This window comes from Doryrhamphus excisus, chromosome 5 (genome assembly GCF_030265055.1).
Source record: "Doryrhamphus excisus isolate RoL2022-K1 chromosome 5, RoL_Dexc_1.0, whole genome shotgun sequence".
In the NCBI taxonomy this organism is placed as follows: domain Eukaryota; kingdom Metazoa; phylum Chordata; class Actinopteri; order Syngnathiformes; family Syngnathidae; genus Doryrhamphus; species Doryrhamphus excisus.
In genome coordinates, this window is record NC_080470.1 from 14,489,251 (window position 1) to 14,512,779 (window position 23,529).

The 23,529-nt window shown below is 41.2% G+C and overlaps 1 protein-coding gene across 2 annotated transcripts in view; it reads right to left on the reverse strand.

The window, feature by feature from the left end:
- The window catches only part of tnfaip8l1 (tumor necrosis factor, alpha-induced protein 8-like 1), a 56,827-nt gene that overhangs the window by 30,910 nt on the left and 2,388 nt on the right, over positions 1–23,529 (reverse strand). For both annotated transcript variants that reach the window (XM_058072267.1, XM_058072268.1), the window contains one exon: positions 23,278–23,506. In XM_058072267.1, coding sequence (XP_057928250.1) covers positions 23,278–23,506 — 229 coding nt within the window. The remainder of the gene's footprint in view (positions 1–23,277; positions 23,507–23,529) is intronic.

Here is a 23,529-nt window from a genome sequence, read left to right on the forward strand (position 1 = left end):
AACACCAGTCACTAATATGCATCTATAACAGGGGTGGGCAAACTTTTTGACTCGCGGGCCACTTTGATTTAACAAAATTGCCCCGGGGGGCAGAATATATATTTAATACACACTATTTTACGCTTATAATTCTGACAGTCCGCATTGAATTATTAGTCTAATTTTATCTGTAAATCATACTATCAGCTGTCACTATCAGACCACAGCAAATTACGAAATTGAATTTTACAGTTTTGTTTTTTCTGAATCAAACATCCGACTTGACTTATGTTGCCAGCTGTTGTTAAAATTGTTAAAATTTGAAATATTTAGAAGCAGTTGATGTTTGCTAAATAATCACTAATAAATACAATAAATCACTATATTGACAGTTACTATGGTACCCATTATGCCATGGTATGGTCATATCACCTCGTACTACGGTACGTGACAAAAAAAACCTTACACCATATTAGGAAAGCAGGAAGTGATCAAATTATTATGTCATTGTAGAGTCACATCACTTCTGTACGAGGTACATTATTAAAAAAACAACAAAAAAAACCTTAAACTGTATTATGGAAAGCAGGAAGTGAACAAGTGTAACAGTTACTGATTGTAAAAGTACCAGATGGAGGGGTAGGATTTAATAAGCTTTGCTTCTTCCTACTCCTTTTGGACATGTGGAACTGGGAACTGATTATGTGATGCATTAAGTTGTAATCTGATGCATGGTCATATGAAATAAAACCATGACCATTACCATAGAAAGCAACTGGCGGGCCGGATTCAAACGCTTAGTGGGCCGCATGTGGCCCCCGGGCTGTAGTTTGCCCACCCCTGATCTATAATAATAATCATAAACCACAGTCCCCAAGGGGCAAAACAACACTCGCTGGCATTGTTGATTTTCTCCAACACATACGCTAAATACATTACAGTCCAAAGTCGAACTTTGATGTACGCATGATTATTGATGTTATAATTAGAATGGCTATTATATTTAATAAAATACACACCAGCGCTGGAAGGATGACTGATGTCTAAGCCAAGGACATTTTAATTAAGGCTACCGCTCAAGTCATATAATGACTCCGTTTCCCTCACCTCCAGCCCACACAGCCTCATTTGTTAACTTTGCTTTTATACAACCGGGGCGGGAAGGTCACACTCTTACGTCGCCACACTCGGCCTTTGGCCGCAAATCATTTTGTGGAATTATTTGAAGAGCTTGCAACCAAAAGGCGCTAAATCCATTTTGACTGATTTCGAGAAAATCAATGATTTTTAACTACGCACATATCAATCTATTTGGTCATCAAGTCTATATTGCAAATGAAAGAGCTATCAGTATAGGTCATAAAAATGCATGCTATAAAAATCCTGCACACACCATGTATTTTATATATATTTTTTAATTAATTTTTTTCCGGATTTAGCGCCTTTTGGCTGAAATAAATTTGAAGTCACCTTTAACTTCTTCAATGGCATTGTTGTAAAAGAATGTAAAGTGCTTTAATGTGCTATGCTAATAAAATAATTACAACACAGAAGCCATTCTCAACATAAAATACACCCCACCCACCCACACACACACACACACACACACACGCACTCGTTCACCTTCACACATTACAGAAACAGGTGACAGTGACAAAAATCATCTCATTCCAAACTCTTTACATTGTATGTTTTTTAGTACAAGTAAAATAATGTTTCTCATGAAAGTTGGAGGTGTCAAGGTAGAGACATGCCTTTTATGGCGTAAAAAAAACTTCCATGTTACAGAATACTGTAAAAACACAATTTGTGTTCTCCTGAATTGCATAACATACTGTAACTATCATACGTGTACTTAATGTACACAAACAAAACAGGATGCGCACTGATACTGGCTTTCTGTATGTGCAGTGCCAATTGTATTCTTCTCTCTGATTGGTCAGATTATCAATAGATGGGAAACTTGGGCCAATCAGAATAAAGAATAAAGAAAGGGATTTAGCTCCTTTTGGTTGAAATCTGAAATGGAAATAGCGCCTTTTGGTTGAAAGCATAAATTTCATATCACTTTTTTTCATATTTTTTAAAATGATTTCAAGACCAAAATATGTGATTTGGATACACATGACAGAGGTCTATTAAACTCATGAAAAACATGCAACTTAGTGAAAATTGGATTTAGCGCCTTTTGGTTGCAAGCTCTTCATTTGTGGAATCTGTGGCTGAATACTTCCAACAAGACAATGACACTAAACACTGCTCCAATTCTATTAAGTCATTCATGCAGAGGAAAAAGTACAATGTGGTGCAATGGCCACCTCAGGCCCCAGACCTAAATATTATTGAAAATCTGTGGTGTGACTTAAAGCGGGCTTGGAAACCATCAAACCTGACTCAACTGGAGATGTTCCGGAAAGATGAATGGTCAAAAGGACGACAACTTCTTATATGACATTACCTTAACACTGCATGAAGTCATGAAGTCATGATAAAAAAAGTCTCCTCCTATCAAGGGTGGAAGTGGTAAATTTTTTGGATTCTTACGTTTATTAGAAATACATTCGAGGCTAATTGGTTAGCTTGCTAGCGACCCGGCAGCCTAAGAGTTGCAATCTGATGTAGACGACAAATAAAGTGTAAACATATCTAAAAGGCTCTAATATATTTACAAAGTCATTTTCTATGGTCTGGCTACCAAAATATTAAATGTATTAACAGTGACTCCTTTATCACAGAAATTTAACTGGAACCAATTAACCAAAGGAGGGAGGATTGTATAGATTTATTTGAATTAAAATGTAATTGTAGTTGGTGCACACCTCAAATAAAGTTAGATTTGAATGAATTTGAATGTTGTATGATCTGGTGTTAAACAATCACTGACTTTATTATACGAGTGTGCCTGATAATAGTTGAGTGGTACCAATCAGAAAGGAGTGGGCGTGCCGGGAGGCGGGCCATAAGTGTAATAAATTAAAACAGACCGTTTTGGAAATGCAAGGAAATACAGCTGGAATAGGTGCAGATTCTGGAAGATCTACAAAGCTTTCTGTGCGGGTTATTGTGTGTAGCTGCTCTATAGGAGTCCACAACTTGATACAAAGGGCCCAAAATGAGCATAATGGGTCCCTTAGAGGTACAAAGGGTGGCTTCAAGGAGTTTACTAGAATGTTGGTATCCTCAACGATGGTAAAGGGCTGGTCAAACACCATGCCTGACACCAATCTTGGGTGTCATCGTGATGCTAGCGTTTTGCAGATAAAGGTTTGATGTACTGAAGCGTGATCATCGCAGCACGTTTGGTGCAACTAGCACATGACATGTCTTCCTTTGAAAGCGAAAGTTTGTTTACACATAAGCTCAGGGGAAGTTATGGCAGATGGTTAAAGTCACAGGCAGGGGAAAAAAAAAGGAGCACTTGATTTGCTCACCCGCACTGCATGGGTCATTTTGTCTCATTGGAGTTTTTTTTTTTTTTTTATGATTGTATATCGGGGCGGCCACACAGTAATGGGAATGGTTTAATTTCATTTGAACATGCAGTATTGTTACATTTGTTCACTTCCTGCTTTCCAAATATAATTTAAGTTGTTTTTTTTAATTATTATTATTATTTTTGTCACGTACCGAAGTACGAGGTGATATGAGCATCCAATGACATAATGGGTACCATAGTAATGTCAATATAGTGATATACAGTAAACCTCGGATATATCGGATTCAATTGTTCCCACTGGTTTTGTCCGATATAAGCGAAATCCGTTATAAAAAATCCGATATATGCAATGAATTTTTATTGGAAATGCATTACAGAAAAATTGGTTCTTGTTTATCTGTCCGTTGTGAGCGAATTCCCGATATATCCGAGTCCGATATATCCGAGGTTTACTGTATATAGCACATCATGACTGGTTCAAGACTCTTCATCCTTGTATTTAGCAAACATCAACTGCTTGTATTGTTTCTTGAATTAGCTCAAGAAACATGTAGCATGTAGCATGTAGGCTTCACAGCCATGAGATTTGTGGTATTTATTTCATTGTCTTTGTCACAAATTTTTTCATGTCACAAAATGACGATGCACAAACGTGTTTTATATACAACAGGCACCGAGAAAGTATTCCATCCTGTCACACACAACAACAGCTAGCGAGTAGTGCACTCGCTAGCGCGTAGTGCCCCGCCTCTCCCCACTGGGACAAACTCTTGTCAACCCTCTTGTCATCTAACCTGTTTGGTTATGAAAACAAACACGAATGCACGTGTCAATACATCCAGGCTGGCAAAATTATCCAATTCCTTTGTGAATGTTTGTTTACAAGTGAGCTCAGGGGACGTTAACGTCACAGGCAGGACAAAAAAGGAGCGCTTGATATGCTGACCAGCACTGCACGAGGTACTCTTGGCTACTTGGAAGGTTTTTTTTGTTTTTTAATTAACAGTTATTGAAGCCATTTTTAATGTCACAATTTCTCATATCGGCCCTTGCAGCCCTCATCAAAAGTCCCCCATTATGCAAAATTGGCTTTTTAATGTACTGTACAGTGACCCCCCCACACACACTTTCACTATTCTGCATTCGCAAACTCACAAATATGGGTCAAACTATTTTTTTTCCGGCAAAAATTGAGTATTTATTTCCTCACCAAAAACCCTAATTTGGTTTAAAAAATATATATATAAAAAAAAAAAATATCCGCATATAACGGATTTCGCTTATATCGGACAAAACCAGTGGGAACAATTGAATCCGATATATCCGAGGTTTACTGTAATACATATGTAAGAACTTGGTAATCTAACTTGGTGATCATTTATAAATACTTGACAAAACAAGTAAACTATACATTTTTACATGAAAGTTTCGAGTTGTCCAACTTTGTTTGGCAGTCCTTGAAGGCACCATACATAATTAGGTGAGGCAAGACGTGCCAGTGAAACTTCTACATCGCTTTAACGTTCTTGTTGTTTTTAATATTGTTATTATTACATTATTGTTTTGGCCTGCACAGTACCTAGTGGTTAGCGCGTTAGGCCTCACAGCTAGGAGACCCAAGTTCAATTCCACCCTCGTCGAACGCTGTGTGGAGTTTGCATGTTCTCCCCGTGCATGTGTGGGTTTTCTCCGGGTACTCCGGTTTCCTCCCACATTCCAAAAACATGCTAGGTTAATTGGCCACAGGTATGAATGTGAGTGTGAATGGTTGTTTGTCTATATGTGCCCTGTGATTGGCTGGCCACCAGTCCAGGGTGTACCCCGCCTCTCGCCGAAAGTCTGGATAAATGATTTGATGAATATTATTGTTTTTATTAAAACACTGCCACAACCTTTTAAGTACAAAGGCATATTATGAGGCATACTTAGGGATGGAAACCGGGATGGTTTGGTGAGTTTTTCCGTCCGATACCGATTTTTTTTCATCACCCTTAGCCGATGGACGATTTTGCTTGGGCCGATATTTGTGGCCGATACTGCTTTTGCTCCATCAATTTACATGAAAAATGACAATGATAACAAATATTCCAGGTCTCAAGTGTAAACAAATATTTATTTAAATGTAAACACTGAACACAGTCGGATTCAGCTTTCTTAAACACACATTTAAACGGCATTATCAACTTTAAAAGTTATAAATATTCAACCATGTGCAAAACATTTCTGTTTATCTAGCATCGATGTGATGACTGCTCCTCCGCAGTGAGACGCAATTTCAACTAAGCCTGACTGTTAGAGGCTAATTAAAAGTTGAAACCGTAGGGGTGCTGCGACTGCGCGTGTTGTTGGGTCCTCCGACAGGCAGCCTGGCGGGTGCCTGTCTGTAAATCATGCTGCGGAAAAATATGTATATCTGCGAACCCACGCCGATACCGATTCAAGTAAAAAAAACGCAAATATCGGCCCAATACATCGGCCGGCCAATGTATCGGTCGATCCTTAGTCGAAAATAAAACAGACATGAGTGTTAATAACTGGACTGGATTGGAACCCCCATGAAAAGCAGATATGGACTGTGTTGACAGTGACATAGTAACAAGAGCGTGTTTATGACCACCACGCTTGAGAAAAGTCTCATCTCCCTCGCACGGTCACTTTTGAAGTTGTTGTTTTCCATGTCATAAACTTGAAATCTCATTCTCTGACACACCCCTGGCTAAATGAGCCCTCCGTGGGTGTATACATACCACTTCACGGAGAATACATTGGTCGAATGTTCACTACACATCTTAAAGCAAAGCCGGTAGTCAACTACCAACTATCCAGTGGACAACTACAGACCTGGGAGCTACAAACTACTAACCTAGCATGTAATGTTAGCATGTGGCATCACAAAGCTCTGCTAGTGTTGCTGTGTCTGTGTCCTCCTAATATTGTGCTCGACACCAAAATAAAGATTAGACTCCCGTCTTTCATCAGACAAAAAAAGTTTATTTCTACCTTTTTCTATACTTTATAATCAGCAGAAGAACATAGCAAATATTCAGGAAAAATATTAGTTCCCGACTAAATAAACAAAAAGAGAGAAACCCAGGTTTTAGTGACGATACATTTCACTTTGACACAACTATACCAACATAAAAACACAAAAATGGGTTGTTTCACATCAAAATAATGTATTGACAAATTAGCAATTTTCACATTTGGAACTACAGTAAACCTCGGATATATCGGAAATTCGCTCACAACGGACAGATAAAAAAGAACCAATTTTTCTGTAATGCATTTCCAATAAAAATTCATTGCATATATCAGATTTTTTATAACGGATTTCGCCCATTTCGGACAAAATCTCCAGTCCCGTTCCAATGCATTTCCATGAAATTTCCCTCGCATATATCGGATGGCCGCATCGTGGCGCTCCGATTCGCCGAATCGTGACAGGCCGCTATACGACGTCATTTGCAGCGTTTGCAGCGTTGCCTGCGCGTCCAGGTACATTGGAAACATAGTCAAGGAAGTGCCTTTTTATAACGGATAAAATCCGATTTACGCATATACCGGATATAAATCCGATATATGCGTAAAACGGACATTTTCCGGTATACGCATATAACGGATTTCGCTTATATCGGACAAAACCAGTGGGAACAATTGAATCCAATATATCCGAGGTTTACTGTAGTAGGGGCCTACCTGGTACCCACGGGCACCACATTGGTGACTGTCGGCTATATGATATGAAAGGGTAACCAAAAAGTTAGACAGCAACATATTTGGCTTACTTGATCAAAATCACCGGTGAAACAGACGCCTTCTTTAAGGAGAATTTGGGTGCAAGAGCAGCTTGATGGTGCTCCAGTAGGACCCCTCGCCCATCCAGTCCGCTGAATCCAACCACTGTTGGGGTAGTCAAGGACATGTGTCTCACGTTTTGGGTAATTAGCTGCCGAAAACTCGCCATACCCTGCCAAGTGACCTGCCTCCAAATGCCACATTAAGCTAAAGCTTTGTGAGACGGTTGTTATAGGCTGAATACTGCAATGGGGGTGGAGGTGATCGGCGTATTAGAGAAAATATGAGCAAATACCGTGCCATTAAAAACAGCCACAAAGTGGCAGAAGTGCATTTCATAAGAGCTGGGAAGAGATCACATGGATGGAAGAATCACACTTGACAGGAAATAGGAAGTGAGAGCGCATGCGAGGAGTGTGGCGTGCAGATGGTTATGCATTGTAGGGAAAACTTAACATGTGCACAGTACACAGTAAACCTCGGATATATCGGATATAGCGGCCTGTCACGATTCGGCGAATCGGAGTGCCACGATGCGGCCATCCGATATATGCGAGGGAAATTTAATGGAAATGCATTGGAACGGGACTGGAGATTTTGTCCGAAATAGGCGAAATCCGTTATAAAAAATCCGATATATGCAATGAATTTTTATTGGAAATGCATTACAGAAAAATCGGTTCTTTTTTATCTGTCCGTTGTGAGCGAATTTCCGATATATCCGAGGTTTACTGTACTACATGAGCCGTATTTTTCTACAGGCCTGGTTTAACTGGTTTTCAGTTAATAATGTGAGAAGCTGGAGCCTATCCCAGCTAACTTTGGGCGAGAGGCGGGGTACACCCTGGACTGGTCACCAGCCAATCGCAGGGCAGATTTAGTATATTTTTCATCGTATTTTTCATTGTGTTGCTGCTGGACGTTCACAGTATCCAGGTGATACTGCCCGTTTGTTTTCTTTTTCAAAGGAGGACGGTTTAAAGACAACAAGCAACCCCCCTCGAAATCTGTCCTTTGTAGTCATCATTTCACTGACAACTGCTTTGAAGGGACACCTTATTTGCAGGAAGCATTTGGCTTGAAAGTATGGTATGAATAAAAATAAGATAAGAACGACGTCATAGTTGCCATAAGTCATGCCAAAGTCTCAGATAATGAGGTTTGCACATTTGGAAGTAAGCCCTGAAAACGGTCTGTTTCAAAAGGTGTGGTCAAACTGCCCCTTGTGTGATGTCACAGTGGGGCAGAGTTGGTGACGTGGACTGAGCAAGCATTAAGTAACAGTTTAACTGTCCTGACTGTTTATTTTGTGTAAGCCATAGAGCAAAAGCACTTGCTAATAGCAGTTTCCCACCAAAATGAGGGGCCACATTCGGTTACCGATGCTATAGAAACCGCTAAAATGCTAAAGCTGCTTACCATTGAGAGATGTCTTGAAGTAACCTCTTTGTTGGAATGTTAAAAGTCCACATTTTAAAAAGATAAATGGCCAGTACACTTTAAATACACTAACACACTACACAAACGTAAGCATCCTTTTGCCTTTTATGCGTCTTACGCTGGGCCGATATGCCATTACCTATCGTACAATCATCTGCAGGACTGAACCCACTGGTGGGGTGATTTGGCTTTGTTAATATTTGCTGGTGCATTCAAATATGATTTAAATATAAAGGAGGTCTGGCTCTGCGCCTCAGGCTGCGCTGCGTTTACGAGTAGCATTTCTCTTCTGTTTAAACAAGGCAGTTAATGTTTATTTGTCGAGAGGGTGGTCGGAATATTTCTCCTTGGAAGAAAGATTTCATTGCCCAAAAGCACACTTTCTGCATGTTAGCAAAAATAAATTAAGACTAAAATCCCCCGTCCTCCCATATAATTTATTTAAAAAAAACTTCTTCAAATGCTATCATACTAGACGGTTAGTCCAAAAATGACTACAGTAAACCTCGGATATATCGGACTCGGATATATCGGAAATTCGCTCACAACGGACAGCATATATGGGATTTTTTATAACGGATTTCGCCTATTTCGGACAAAATCTCCAGTCCCGTTCCAATGCATTTCCATGAAATTTCCCTCGCATATATCGGATGGCCGCATCGTGGCGCTCCAATTCGCCGAATCGTGACAGGCCGCTATACGACGTCATTTGCAGCGTTTGCAGCGTTGCCTGCGCGTCCAGGTACATTGGAAACATAGTCAAGGAAGTGCCTTTTTATAACGGATAAAATCCCATTTACGCATATACCGGATATAAATCCGATATATGCGTAAAACGGACATTTTCCGGTATACGCATATAACGGATTTCGCTTATATCGGACAAAACCAGTGGGAACAATTGAATCCGATATATCCGAGCTTTACTGTATTTTGTTTGTTTCTCATATTACAACCAGTTTCCAAAATGTCTTTATATGAATATTTTACCTTCATGCAACTAAAATTGCTTTATTTTTCCTAATAATATTATATTATTTGCAAAAACTGAACTTTTTCTTTCTATTCATAATATTTAGACATTCTTGTGTTCTTGATAAATTATATTTATTATATATTTCACAAGAATAGGCCCCCACTTTGAACACCCATTTTTTGTGTCTTGCTTTACAGCTGTCACCAGGTTAGTCTGCTGGGTCTGATCTTTTCCTTGGTCTGCTACAATGTTCTTCAGGACATTCCAAAATGCTACGAGCAATGTTGGTGGATTTCCACCCAAAGACAGCTCTCTGGTTTTCATGTTGCTTTCACCTCTAAATGCAGTCTACACTTGCAAAACCTATCCTACCCAATATGGAACTGAGCGTGGACATTCAGTGCTATTTATTGATTGAATAAGTCATGAAGACACAGAAGACAGAAGACACACTCCAACAAAACACGGCTCACATGAAAAACAATAGTGGGTTCATTGTCTGATTGCGTTTTTAGTCTACAGCAAAAAACAAAAGGAATCGAGCTTACTGTTCCAGTACTTGCGGAGGGCACCGTATGGCGGAGAGGTGTATTGACGCCTGTGGAAATGGCAGCAGCTCATTAAAATACCGGTGCTGGTGGAAGATGTCTGCACCAGGAGGCTTTATCAAAACGCATTTCGCTGCCGTTCATAAGAGTTGCGCTGCCCAGCGACGTGGCGGGATGGAGTACCGACTACCATCTCTGGCACATTCTGTTCCAAACAATGCGGCGACCATTGTTTGGGTGAGTGTTTGGGGTTTCCAGGGAAACTGGAGGCCGGCTGCTGAACTTCACCAGCGGGTAAAACTGGTCCAAACACCTTCGTTGTCAATAAGTTAGCTCAGTCAGAACGCACTCCGCTCAAAACAACATTATTTCATGTGCGACTACGGCAGCACTTCTTGCCCTGTAATAAGAATAACACCACACGGGGACAATAGTGCGGCATTACTTTATTGTCCGGTTCTCAGGACGCTCAGCGGAGACCACCTCTAATCATTCAGATGAGAGCCACCAACCATCTTCTGTTTAGACTTAATAGCTTGTTATTGCAGCAGATTATTTATCGTCTTTCAGAACTACGCTGTGCCCGAATGGTGAGATTAATGCCGGTAAAGACACGCAGCTCATTAAAAGCAGCCAAGGGTGGAATCTAATGTACACACTTTAATTGCACTACATCGTAAGAGTATTCCACTTTTAATGCTTACTGAACAACTAGAGCTGCCACAATTAATCCATGATTAATACAATTAATCAACTACTATTCCATTCATAATTTTGTGTTTAAAAATGTAAATCTCCTCTGATTTCAGACTCTCAAATTTGTTAATTTCCTTATTCATCCATGAAAGCAGATACACAGTGGTGCCTTGGTTAACATCATTAATCCGTTCCAACCCAAACCAAAATGGACTCTAACTAAAGCAAATGTTCCCATCCATATTCTACCACTTATCCAAGGTCAGGAAACTGGAAGCCCAGACTCCCTTTTCCCTGCCCACTTCGACCAACTCCTCCTGGCAGATCCGAGGCGTTCCCAGGCCAGTTGTGTCCTAGGTCTTCCCCCGAGGCCCCGAAGCCGCCTTCTCACCCAGCCAGCCTTTGATGAAAACTCTTTTCAGCTGCAACCTTGTCCTTGTGATGACCACCCAAAGTTCATGACCGTACATTAGGGTAGGAACGTAGATCGATTGGTAAATGTAGAGCTTGGCTTTTCGGCTTAGCGCCCTCAAATTTTGCGCAAGAAAATAGCAAATCTAATTCAACCATTCCAGACACCCCAAAATGTCAACAAAATAGACATTTTACAGAAAATTATAGCTTTACCTGTAGAAAATATTACATTTGAATGGATAGTTGAACACCCACACTGCAATTTCATTCGGCCCGCAGAACTGTTTGGCAAATAGCATTGAGTCGGCCCACCTCAAACAATGTGCTAACAGAGATCTGGTAAGTAAGTGATTCCTGTTGCTATATGTCGGATTATAGCATGAAATAATAATGGGGTCAGATTCAGACCAAAAGTCCAAATGATTACAGGGCTCGACAATAACGTTGTACCGATGGCCCGGGGCAAGTTAAAACAAAATTCGGGCAAGTAAATCCAATCAGTGATATTCCCGTCGGGCAAGTGCACTTTGGCATGCCATACTGCCAAGAGTTTTTTTAAAAGCGGTTCTTGTTGGGTGTTGGTAAAACACGGACTGCGTAATTCCGGTGGTAATTTGCAAACCAATCCTTGCAAATCTTGAAATGGACCAATCAGAATCGTTTATTTAGACCGCGGTCCGTAATCCACAGTCCGCGTTTTACCCACACCCGTTGTTCGCGATCAACCAATCAGCGATCGTTTGACTACGAAAACATCCGTCATGGCGGCGCTGCCAACGTCGTCTAATTCTGAAGGAAACAGCAAAAAGTGATGAACCAGTGCCTCCTAAACAAGTATTTTATTAGCGGCAGCAAATCAAATGATGGCACAGGTGAGTGAATCACATTGCTGTGACAATTTGAAGTGGTCACAATGAAACACCACCCATTAGATCCAATACCAAGTGCTGATTTTGCACAAGCTACAAAATCTAGCGCTTCCATTTCTCTGTGGATTTTTCTCACCTTTGCTTCACAAATTATTGTTTGACCATTGAGCTTTTTTCTGGATTAAAAACACTTTACTAGTACACAAATGTGTCACCACAGCTGATCTTTTTAGATTGGGATTTTGGCTTGAGCCATTTATATTCCGGACGCCCTACCTGGCGAATACTGGTGGTGCTTACTAATGGAGATTCGAACCCGGGGTGTCCGTTTCAATGGCCAGAACGCTAACACCACCGCGGGGTTGTGCATCTGATACAAACAAAGGCTGTCGTCGTAAAATGACGCCTGTGGCCCACAGTGCATTGCGCACTTACACGCAAGTATCGTGAGTTTGTCTTGGCTGCGTGATCCAAGATGAGGCATAACCCCCCCCCAAAAAAAAACAGTATTTCGGACACTGAACAAGCAGGCAAACCGAAAAACGCACTAACTGGGATGGATGTTAACCAAGGTAGCACTGTAATACCTTAGCGTTTGCTTCATACTGATTTGATCCATCTAGGGCAGGTGTCTCCAAAGTGCGGCCCGGAGTCAATATGTGGTCTATGGCACATTCTAAAAATATAATTTAAAAAAAAAATCAGCAATAACTTTACAAAAATAGTCAGAGAAAAATGTAATCTAATGACAAGTCAGAATTTTACCCGCTCTATTTTACCATGAAGGCAAATAGAGTGAAGAATATGTGCTTTCACGCCTCTAGAAAAATCTCCCAACGACATCAGGAAAAGTCTATACATTTGTTGCTCGCAGCTTTTGAGACTATAAGTCACCAAGAGGGGTTGGAAAGTCTCCATATTTAGTGAGAAAAAGGCCAAGTTGGCACCACGACCACTGCACATGAGACGAGAAAACCATTTACAGATGGAGAATACGTGAAAGAATCCCTCATAAAAATATCAGGGCATCTGTTCTCCAAATTAAGAAATAAACAGGAAATGAAAGAATGCCTCCACTTGCAAACCAATAGATCAGCACAGGCTTAAACGATGTAGTGCAAACAACACTGATATGTCAACTCTTATGGACTTGTTTTCATTCATTCATTCATTCATTTTCTACCGCTTATCCTCACAAAGGTTGCGGGGGTGCTGGAGCCTATCCCGCGAGAGGCAGGGTACACCCTGGACTGGTGGCCAGCCAATCACAGGGCACATATAGACAAACAACCATTCACACTCACATTCATACCTATGGACAATTTGGAGTGGCCAATTAACCTAGCATGTTTTTGGAATGGGGGAGGAAACCGGAGTACCCGGAGAAAACCCACGCATGCACGGGGAGAACATGCAAACTCCACATGAGAACATGGGATTGAACTCGGGTCTCCTAGCTGTGAGTTCTGCGCACTAACTGGACTTGTTTTCATTTTACATAAATATGGGATCCAGTCAGGAAGACCTTGTTAAGTGTTTATATTATTCCAGAGTAGGCCTACACATGTAGACACACTTGTGTTTGTAACAGGTATGTTTATAAACAGTGTAATGTCTATTTTTTCTTACTGCAAGAGGAGGCAAAATGGCTCTGTTGAGGCTAAAGCAGGGGTGGGCAAACTACGGCCCGGGGGCCACATCCGGCCCGCCAAGTGTTTGAATTTCAAAAGTATTTCATTTAAACTCAACATACAACCTGGCATCATGGCCTGAGCCAACCTTTTGATGGTTGTATCAATTTCGTTGTTTGACATGGTCTGTTGTTCACAAAGTGCTCCTGAAAAAAGAGACACAAGCACATAATAATAATAAAAATTAAAATAATAATTATTATATTATTATTATAACTATTATGATTATTATATTTATTATATTAATGCTAATTATTATATTAATTATATATACTAATGTTATATTTGCATATTTTACATAATAATAATATAATTATTATTTTAATTTTATTTTAATTTTATTTTAATTATTATAATATTTTATTATTTTTAAAATATTTAAATATAAATATAAAATAATAAATAATAATAGCAGATTGCATGACAATTTTACAGATACAATAATACCAGGTGGACTGTTACGAGTAAAATATATAGTCTGCCCCCCCCCCGGAAATTTTGTTATATCAATGCGGCCCGCGAGTCAAAAAGTTTGTCCTAAAAGTCTGTCCTAATGAAATATCATGACATTACAACAACCAAATGACTACTATGTGGAGAACCAGAGTATAGAGCCCTGGGAGCCACCTGCTGTGGCCCTAAAGGGGCACATTCTCCCAGCAGCTGCTGTGATGCCACGGATGTCAGGAGAATCACAACATAGAGCAGGAGGAGCCACCTGGCATTTCAGGTGGCTGATAAGGTCTTTTGTGTGCTCGATGCCCCCCCATCACAAAAATTTGCAATAACTAGCAGGCGAAATATCTTCCTCGTAAAGTGAATGTTTGTTTACAAGTGAGCTTAGGGGAAGTTACGACAGGCCGTTAACGTCACACGTAGGAGAATATATGTAAGATCACAGAACGGGTTGCAGGGGCGCAGGACTTCCCTCTCCCCAGCCACTTCATCCAGTTCCTGCCGGTGGATCCCGATGCGTTCCCAGGCCAGTTGGGAGACAGTCTGTCCAAGGTGTCCTGGGTCTTCCCCGAGGTCTTTTACCGGTTGGTTGTGCCCTGAACACCTCCCTGATCTACCACCTTATTGTGGCGGAGGAGTTTGCGTGTCCCAATGATCCTAGGACCTGTTTGTCACCCATGACAAACAGGTCGTAGGTGAGGGATCAGACAAAGAGTAGCTCAAAAGACCCCGCATGATGAATGTAAACATTGGACCATGTTTTCCTTTGCCCGGACGCGGGTCACCGGGGTCCTCTTCTGGAGTTCGGCCTGGAGGAGGGGCACGATGGCGAGCGTCTGGTGGCTGGGCCTATACCCATGGGGACAGGCTGGGAACAGCCCGAAGAGGCTACATGGGTCCAACCTCCCATGAGCTCAGCACTCTTGGGAGTGATTATTTTAGTAGCATAGAGTTAAAATAAATAAATATATATTTTTTTTCTTGACATATACGTATATCATATAGCATGTTAACAAAATAGTAGTATGAAGTAGCAACATTTCATTTTTCACTATGTGGCCCTTGCTTGGGGGGAAAAAAAACTAACTGACCTAAGTGATTACTCAATGAATCCCACCAATAAGCTTCAGATTAATCAACTAAAAAAAATAATCAGTAGTTGCTGCCTTACCCTGCACCCTGCCGGGGCTCCATCCCGTGTCCACAAATCCCTACAGATTGACAGTTAAGTCCAAAAACCAGTCTGGACTGTAAGGATTGGACTACCCAGCCCAGCTCTTAAGGCATTGGGGAGTGAGGTCTACACCTCGGACACTGAGGTTGCACATTATAATATAGCAGGAACCCACACACAGTAGAATCAAACATGAAAGTTGTTTGCGTTTTACAACCTTCAATCTGTTTGGCAACACATCCTGTAAAGTTGCGCCTTCAAAATAAAAGCACACCAGTAAAATAACACAGTTACACCACAAAAGTGACCCGAGTAGTAGTTTGCCTAGCTTCTTGCTCCTATAGAGTAGCTACACACAATAACCACCACACAAGGCTGAATAGATCATCCAGAAACTGCACCTATTCCAGCTGTATTCCTTGGATTTCATGCTTCCCGAAAAGAATGGTCTGTTAATTTATTTATTCCGGCCACTCCCCCACTCCACTGTGATTGGTCACATTCGTGAGTGCTTTAAACAAATCTAGCTAGGAGTTTGTAAAAATGGCGAGGTATCTTTTTTAAATGTTGGCTTTTGAAATTAGCGTCGGCCATATGTGTTGGATCCCGAATCCCATTCGGAAGTAGAGACTGGACAGTCCCAAGTTTCTCAAGAAAAGAGGTTACTCCAAGACATTTCTCAATGGTAAGTAGCTTTAGCATTTTAGTGTTAGGTTTTCGGTAACCGAATGTGGCCACTAACTGTAGTGGGGAAACGGCAATTAGCAACCGCGCTCTCTGTATGCAAGCACTTTTGCTCCATGACACAAAATAAACAGTTAGGACACTGATAAATTCTTACTTACTGCTTGGTCAGTCCACATGACCAAGTACGGCAGTTTGTGGGCTAGCCCAGCTGTATTTTAGCGTCAGCTAACGTCTAATGTGGCCACTAATTATGGTGGGAAACGGCTATTAGCAACCCCGCTCCCTCCTTTTGCTGGTACGGAATCAGGAAGCCCAACCACTTGTGCCTGATGGTGGCGTCTTTAGGAATTGCAAACAAATGACTTTCCCGTACAAGCCATTGCTAGCAAGTAAACAGAGGAGCAGAGCCCTTATCTGGCTTACAGCCATGCCCATATAAGGAAGTCCGGCCCTCTGTGACATCACAAGGGGGCAGCTTTACCACGCTTTTTGAAACCGAGCATTCAGAGCCATCCCAAACAAATGCTCAAACGTCATGATCTGAAACTTTGGCATGGTTCAATACCAGAATACAACATTCTAAGTACAGTAAACCTCGGATATAGTATCGGATTCAATTGTTCCCACTGGTTTTGTCCAATATAAGCGAAATCCGTTATATGCGTATACCGGAAAATGTCCGTTATATCGGATTTATATCCGGTATATGCGTAAATGGGATTTTATCCGTTATGAAAAGGCACTTCCTTGACTATGTTTCCAATGTACCTGGACGCGCAGGCAACGCTGCAAACGCTGCAAATGACGTCGTATAGCGGCCTGTCACGATTCGGCGAATCGGAGCGCCACGATGCGGCCATCCGATATATGCGAGGGAAATTTCATGGAAATGCATTGGAACGGGACTGGAGATTTTGTCCAAAATAGGCGAAATCTGTTATAAAAAATCCGATATATGCAATGAATTTTTATTGGAAATGCATTACAGAAAAATCGGTTCTTTTTTATCTGTCCGTTGTGAGCGAATTTCCGATATATCCGAGGTTTACTGTACATTTTTAGGTCAGACAAGTGGAAAAGCATCCTGTCCCCTTTAACCAAGGCACCACTGAAGTACAAAAATTGTTTCACAAAAATAAAACCAAAAACCTATCCACACAAAACATTATTATTTTTATAATGACCTATCTACCAGGGGCCCTTGCCTAATAAATAAATGGAAAGATCCACTGTTAATCCATGTGATCTGTATCAGAATCGGCCACATGAAACCCAGACGAAGCGTCCCTACAAACATTCTACCTTTGAAAGGGTTGGCCCACATCTGTGTCATTATTGTCAGACTCCGGGAATGAGTTTCTGCCACTCTTGTGTGACATTTTGTTCTACCTCGCGGCTTTGTTGGCTGTTAAAAGCAACAATAAAGACACAAAGAAAGCCTGGCAAATTGAAACAGAGGTAGTGAAACTCCAAACCGTTTAAACCAATGACGCAGCTAATGCAAAAAGTTCAGTCCAAAGCCTTAATCCAAAGCCATCATTCATCAGCCATGTCTGCGGAGGCTGTGCAGGATAACGTGGGCCGCGAGCGGGCCCAGACCCCCCTCAGCTGCACAGTGGAGCCATTCATCCACACTTGAGCCTTGTTCTGGAACGGAGCTTTACATTGTAAACACTGCAATGTGTTACAAAACATATCAGTGTTTGCAAAACATATGTCTTAGCCGTTTAGTCTTGGCAGCAAATTAGCCTGGCTGCCGTTGAAACCGAGTTGAAACTCGCGAGAGCGCAAGTCGCTGTCTGCATTTCCTCCACTTTCTGTGAGCTCCTCGTAACACTTAATGTGAAACATAACATCCTTGTGAAGTAATAACACAAAGAAATCAGCATCCCTCTATTGTGTCTAGCCCAGACAGGCTGACTCATCTGTTGTCCAGAATATTTGGCCACCAGCTAAATGTGGAATATGGGAAACCATCTGACATCTCAAATAACTGCTAATATAAGGTTTGCGGAACATCAAGCAAACAACATCTCAAAATGTAGAAAAAACTTCTGCAAATGCAAAACTTCATAATACTATACTAAACACTAATGATGAATATAGCACATTCACACTTTCACAGTTTACTAGTAATCGAATCATTTCACAGGAGTGAATGTCAGCCGACAGCTACAATAGAAGTACAGTAAACCTCGGATATATCGGATTCAATTGTTCCCACTGGTTTTGTCCGATATAAGCGAAATCCGTTATATGCGTATATCGGAAAATGTCCGTTAAATGGGATTTTATCCATTATAAAAAGGCACTTCCTTGACTATGTTTCCAATGTACCTGGACGCGCAGGCAACGCTGCAAATGACGTCGTATAGCGGCCTGTCACGATTCGGCGAATCGGAGCGCCACGATGCGGCCATCCGATATACATATGCGAGGGAAATTTCATGGAAATGCATTGGAACGGGACTGGAGATTTTGTCCGAAATAGGCGAAATCCGTTATAAAAAATCCGATATATGCAATGAATTTTTATTGGAAATGCATTACAGAAAAATTGGTTCTTTTTTTATCTGTCCGTTGTGAGCGAATTTCCGATATATCCGAGTCCGATCTATCCGAGGTTTACTGTACCGTATTTTCCGGACTATAAGTCGCACTTTTTTTCCATAGGTTGGCTGTTTCTTATAAATGAAAAAAACTGTTTATGTTACATAAACACTGGACACCTTTTCTGTTTATGTTTATTTTTTATGTAGCTGAATAACCATTGTGTGAGCATATCTAACACCTACTCAGCCTATTCTCGATTCTTTTATTGTCAGAACTTGCCTTCCAAGATGACATAATCTGTTTTGGTCAAGTAGTTTGTAAAATAAATTACCTGCAAAAAATGTGACTTATACTCCAGTGTGACTTATGTATGTTTTTTTCTACCTAATTATGCATTTTTGGCCTTGTGCGACTTATAGTCCAGAAAATACGGTATATGACAGTGGCCGGAGAAAACCCACACATGCACGGGGAGAACATGCAAACTCCACACAGAGATGGCCGAAAGTGGAATTGAACTCAGGTCTCCTAGCTGTAAGGCCTGTGCGCTAACCGCTCATCCGCTGTGCAGCCCCATTCAATTATTTTTCAGATTATTTGCTTAACATTCTGAACGCATGTCAGCCACACATGACTGATGACCTCCGGAACTTGACATACCCCGTCACGTGTTCGTTCTCCAAATGGCGTATTAACGTGCCACCCTTGCAAGATTCGGCAGACATGATGGAAAGGTGGGAGAACGATGCAAGCTAAGGCGATCGCTGAGGGCTGAATTAGTGCTAGCCACATGCCATCAGTGTTTATAGATATTTATTGGCGTGTGCCGAGTGCGGTGGAATCGAACTCGGGTCTCCAAGCTGTGAGGCTTGCGTACTAACCACTATGCAGCCCATCTTGTCGATTCACTACGTTACAAAAACGATGATGTCACCAACCGGTCGCTACAACAAGCCAACATAATATCTGAATATTTGGACGGACATGACTCACCCCAGTCGACATTCTCCTGATATTTTTGTGTCTTCTCCTCAAAAACGACTCGCATAAGTAATTCCGCTTTGTCATATATCTAGACAAGCCTCGGAAAGCAGAAGACGATGAAATTAAGCGTATGCATTCTTTCTTCTTCTACGGTTCGGTGTGTTGCATGGCTCTGTTTGCGTATCTGTTTACAGCGCCACACATAGGTGTACCTCGTGTATTATATCCTATTCACCCACTCATCGGTTCCAGTCTGGGATGCAAGTACAGTAAACCTCGGATATATCGGATTCAATTGTCCCCACTGGTTTTGTCCGATATAAGCGAAATCTGTTATATGCGTATACCGGAAAATGTCCGTTTTACGCATATATCGGATTTATATCCGGTATATGCGTAAATCGGATTTTATCCGTTATAAAAAGGCACTTCCTTGACTATGTTTCCAATGTACCTGGACGCGCAGGCAACGCTGCAAACGCTGCAAATGATGTCGTATAGCGGCCTGTCACGATTCTGCGAATCGGAGCGCCACGATGCGGCCATCCGATATATGCGAGGGAAATTTCATGGAAATGCATTGGAACGGGGCTGGAGATTTTGTCCGAAATAGGCGAAATCCGTTATAAAAAATCCGATATATGCAATGAATTTTTATTGGAAATGCATTACAGAAAAATTGGTTCTTTTTTATCTGTCCGTTGTGAGCGAATTTCCGATATATCCGAGTCCGATATATCCGAGGTTTACTGTATTTACAAATCAGCCACTGTGTGGACGCAACTATTTTTCAACCTGCTAAAAATAACCAAATCCTAGAAACGTTTCCACGTGGACAGGGCCTTAGAGGACATTTCACGGCACATTCGAGCAGGCGATCTCGTCAAGCTAGACCTTGTCCTATGTAGTCATTGAGTAGGGACTAATGGAGCCTGCTGGAATGAGAGGAGAGAGGTCTTCTAAGACAACCTGAAGAGTTCAGTTGCAATCAATTCAAAGCCCTGAGAATAGAATTGACTTGGATGAACGAGAATATTCACAAATGTGACACGTTTTACCATTTCCTATCCATTTCATCTGCATGACATTTGCTCCCAGAACGCATTGTTCGGACTTACGTATGTAACAAGACCGTCGCTCACTTATTAGCCTCTCACATTCAAATTCTGCTATGAACATGACAGACTCTCATTATCCAGCTGAAAAATGTAATTCCCTTCGGAAATGGCATGCAAATGCCGGGAAACGCAGTGAACATACTGAACTGAAGACTGTTCGGCGGCTGGTTAGTACTTCACAGCCTCGCCGCCTTCAAGGTACTGGGTGCAGGTAAGCAGTGACATCCGAGCGACATGTTGATGTTTGATCAATTTTTTTTTGTGCGTCAAAACAAGACATCATTACTCTTTGAAGAAAAAACATTTTCTCTGCTATCTTTGAATGTGTTGGGGGAAATGTCATTGCGTAACAAGGAAACTAATGAGAAGAAGGATAGAGGTCAAAATAAAACTCTGGGTAAAAAGCAACATCAGTGGAAATGCTTGACGCGGCATTCACATATTTAAAGTTGTTAGGCACTATTAAAACAGAATTAATAGGAAAATAGTAAATGCACAGCAACACGATTCGTCCAGTGTGAATATTTGACACTCGGTATTTATGCATGTCAAGGTTTGAACAATGATAAAGCCTCAAACTTTAGATATCAGAAATAAAGTTGCTGGAAAGAAATTAGCTGTTGGAGTAAGCATTGAAACAACAATACAGAAACAAAACAAGTCAGAAAAAAGAAGCAGCGTGAATGCTTGACTCTCAGCATTCACCCAAGCAACGAGCTGGTTAAGCACCAAAACAATAATATGAAAAGACATCTTGTTTCAAGCAATGAGAAACTTTCCAGTGTGGGAATGCTCGACTCTCAGCATTCATACCATACTGCATTTGTGTAAATGCAGAGAAAGGTTGTTAATGGCATTAGTGTGGATACTTGACTCTCAGCACAACACACAAAAAAGTCAATGAACGACCCATCATTCACGCAAGGCTTACTGCATCAGTTTGGGAATGCTCGACTCTCAGCATTTGAACATGTTAACACTGCAGTTGTGTGAATGTGGAGAAAGGTCTTTAAAAAAGCATTACTGTGGATACTTGACTCTCAGCACACCACAATAAATCTATGTTAATGAGTGACTCTCAGCATTCACGCTAGTATTACTGCATCAGATGCCTGGCTCTCAGCATTCACATAAACTTTGATACCGCATTTGTGAGAATGCGGACAAAAGTTTTTTAAAGGCATTACTGTTGATACTTGACTCTCAGCACACCATAATAAACCTATGTTAATAAGCGACTCTCAGCATTAATGCTAGTATTACTGCATCACTGTGTAAGCTCGACTCTCAGCATTCACATAAAGTTTCATACTGCATTTGTGAGAATGCAGACAAATGTTTTTAAAAAAGCATTACTGTGGATACTTGACTCTCTTACTCACCATAATAAACCTATGTTAATAAGCGACTCTCAGCATTCATGCTAGTATTACTGCATCACTGTGAAAGCTCGACTCTCAGCATTCATGCATAAAGTTTCATACTGCATTTGTGAGAATGCAGACAAAGGTTTTTAAAAAAGCATTACTGTGGATACTTGACTCTCAAATCACCACAATAAATCTATGTTAAAGAGCGACTCTCAGCATTCACCCTAGTATTACTGCATCAGATGCTTGTCTCTCAGCATTCACACATAAAGTTTCATACAAAGGTCTTTAAAAAGACATTACTGTTGATACTTGACTCTCAAATCACCACAGTAAACCCATGTTAATGAGCGACTCTCAGTATTCACACTGGTATTACTGCATCACTGTGAAAGCTCGATTCTCAGCATTCGCTACATAAAGTTTGACACTGCATTTGTGAGTCTTCACTCAGCCCCTCACAGGCCACACCATTAAGTACACCTTCACCAGTCCAATAGTGCGAATACTGGAATCTCAGCACAACACACAAAAAAACAACAAACGAAAGACTCAGTATTCACACTAGTATTGCTGCATCTGTGTAAAACGTGACTCTCACAATGCGCACAATAAAGTTTGTCACTTTTATTTATGTGAATATTGAGGTGGTTTCTGACACACAAGGGCATTTGTGTGGGTACTTGACTGTCAGCACACAAGAAAAAAAAAACCTGTTAACGACCGAGTCTCAGCGTTCACATTAATATGGCTGCATCAATGGACAATAAAAACTAACACTGCGTTTTCTGCATTAACGTAATGATGGTTTCTGACACACAAACTGTGACTGTCAGCACACAACAACAACGCATGTTGTCCACACTGATACTGTATCAAGACTGCATCATTTTGTATGGGGCAGATGCAGCGACCCTGGCAATGAAAGTCATCCATTGAAATGACCACCGTGAACTTTCCAAACAGTGCCAAAACACAACAAGGCCTCTCTTGAGATGACCCGGACGTGTCAAAGGTGGCTTTAAGTTGACATTTGACTTGTGACGTCCCATGAGAAAGTATTAAAAGCATCGCGGCTCGGAGCTCACCTTCTGATTCCGTCAGGCGCAACACAAACGTATCAACTAAATGGCTTCGCTCTTCATTCCGGCGAGGCGGGGAACGGCGTTTCACAGCATGTCCGCCCGCCTTTTGCTTGTCGCGTCTGGGTTTGAAGTCGTCCCTCTTTTCCTGTCTTGGTACCGTGTAGCGGCAACAGACGCGTGAATTATTCAAAGAGTGTTTTCTTCCCTCCGTCAGCTCCTTGTAACTTGATTCCTGTTCGCAAGGAAGAAAAAAAG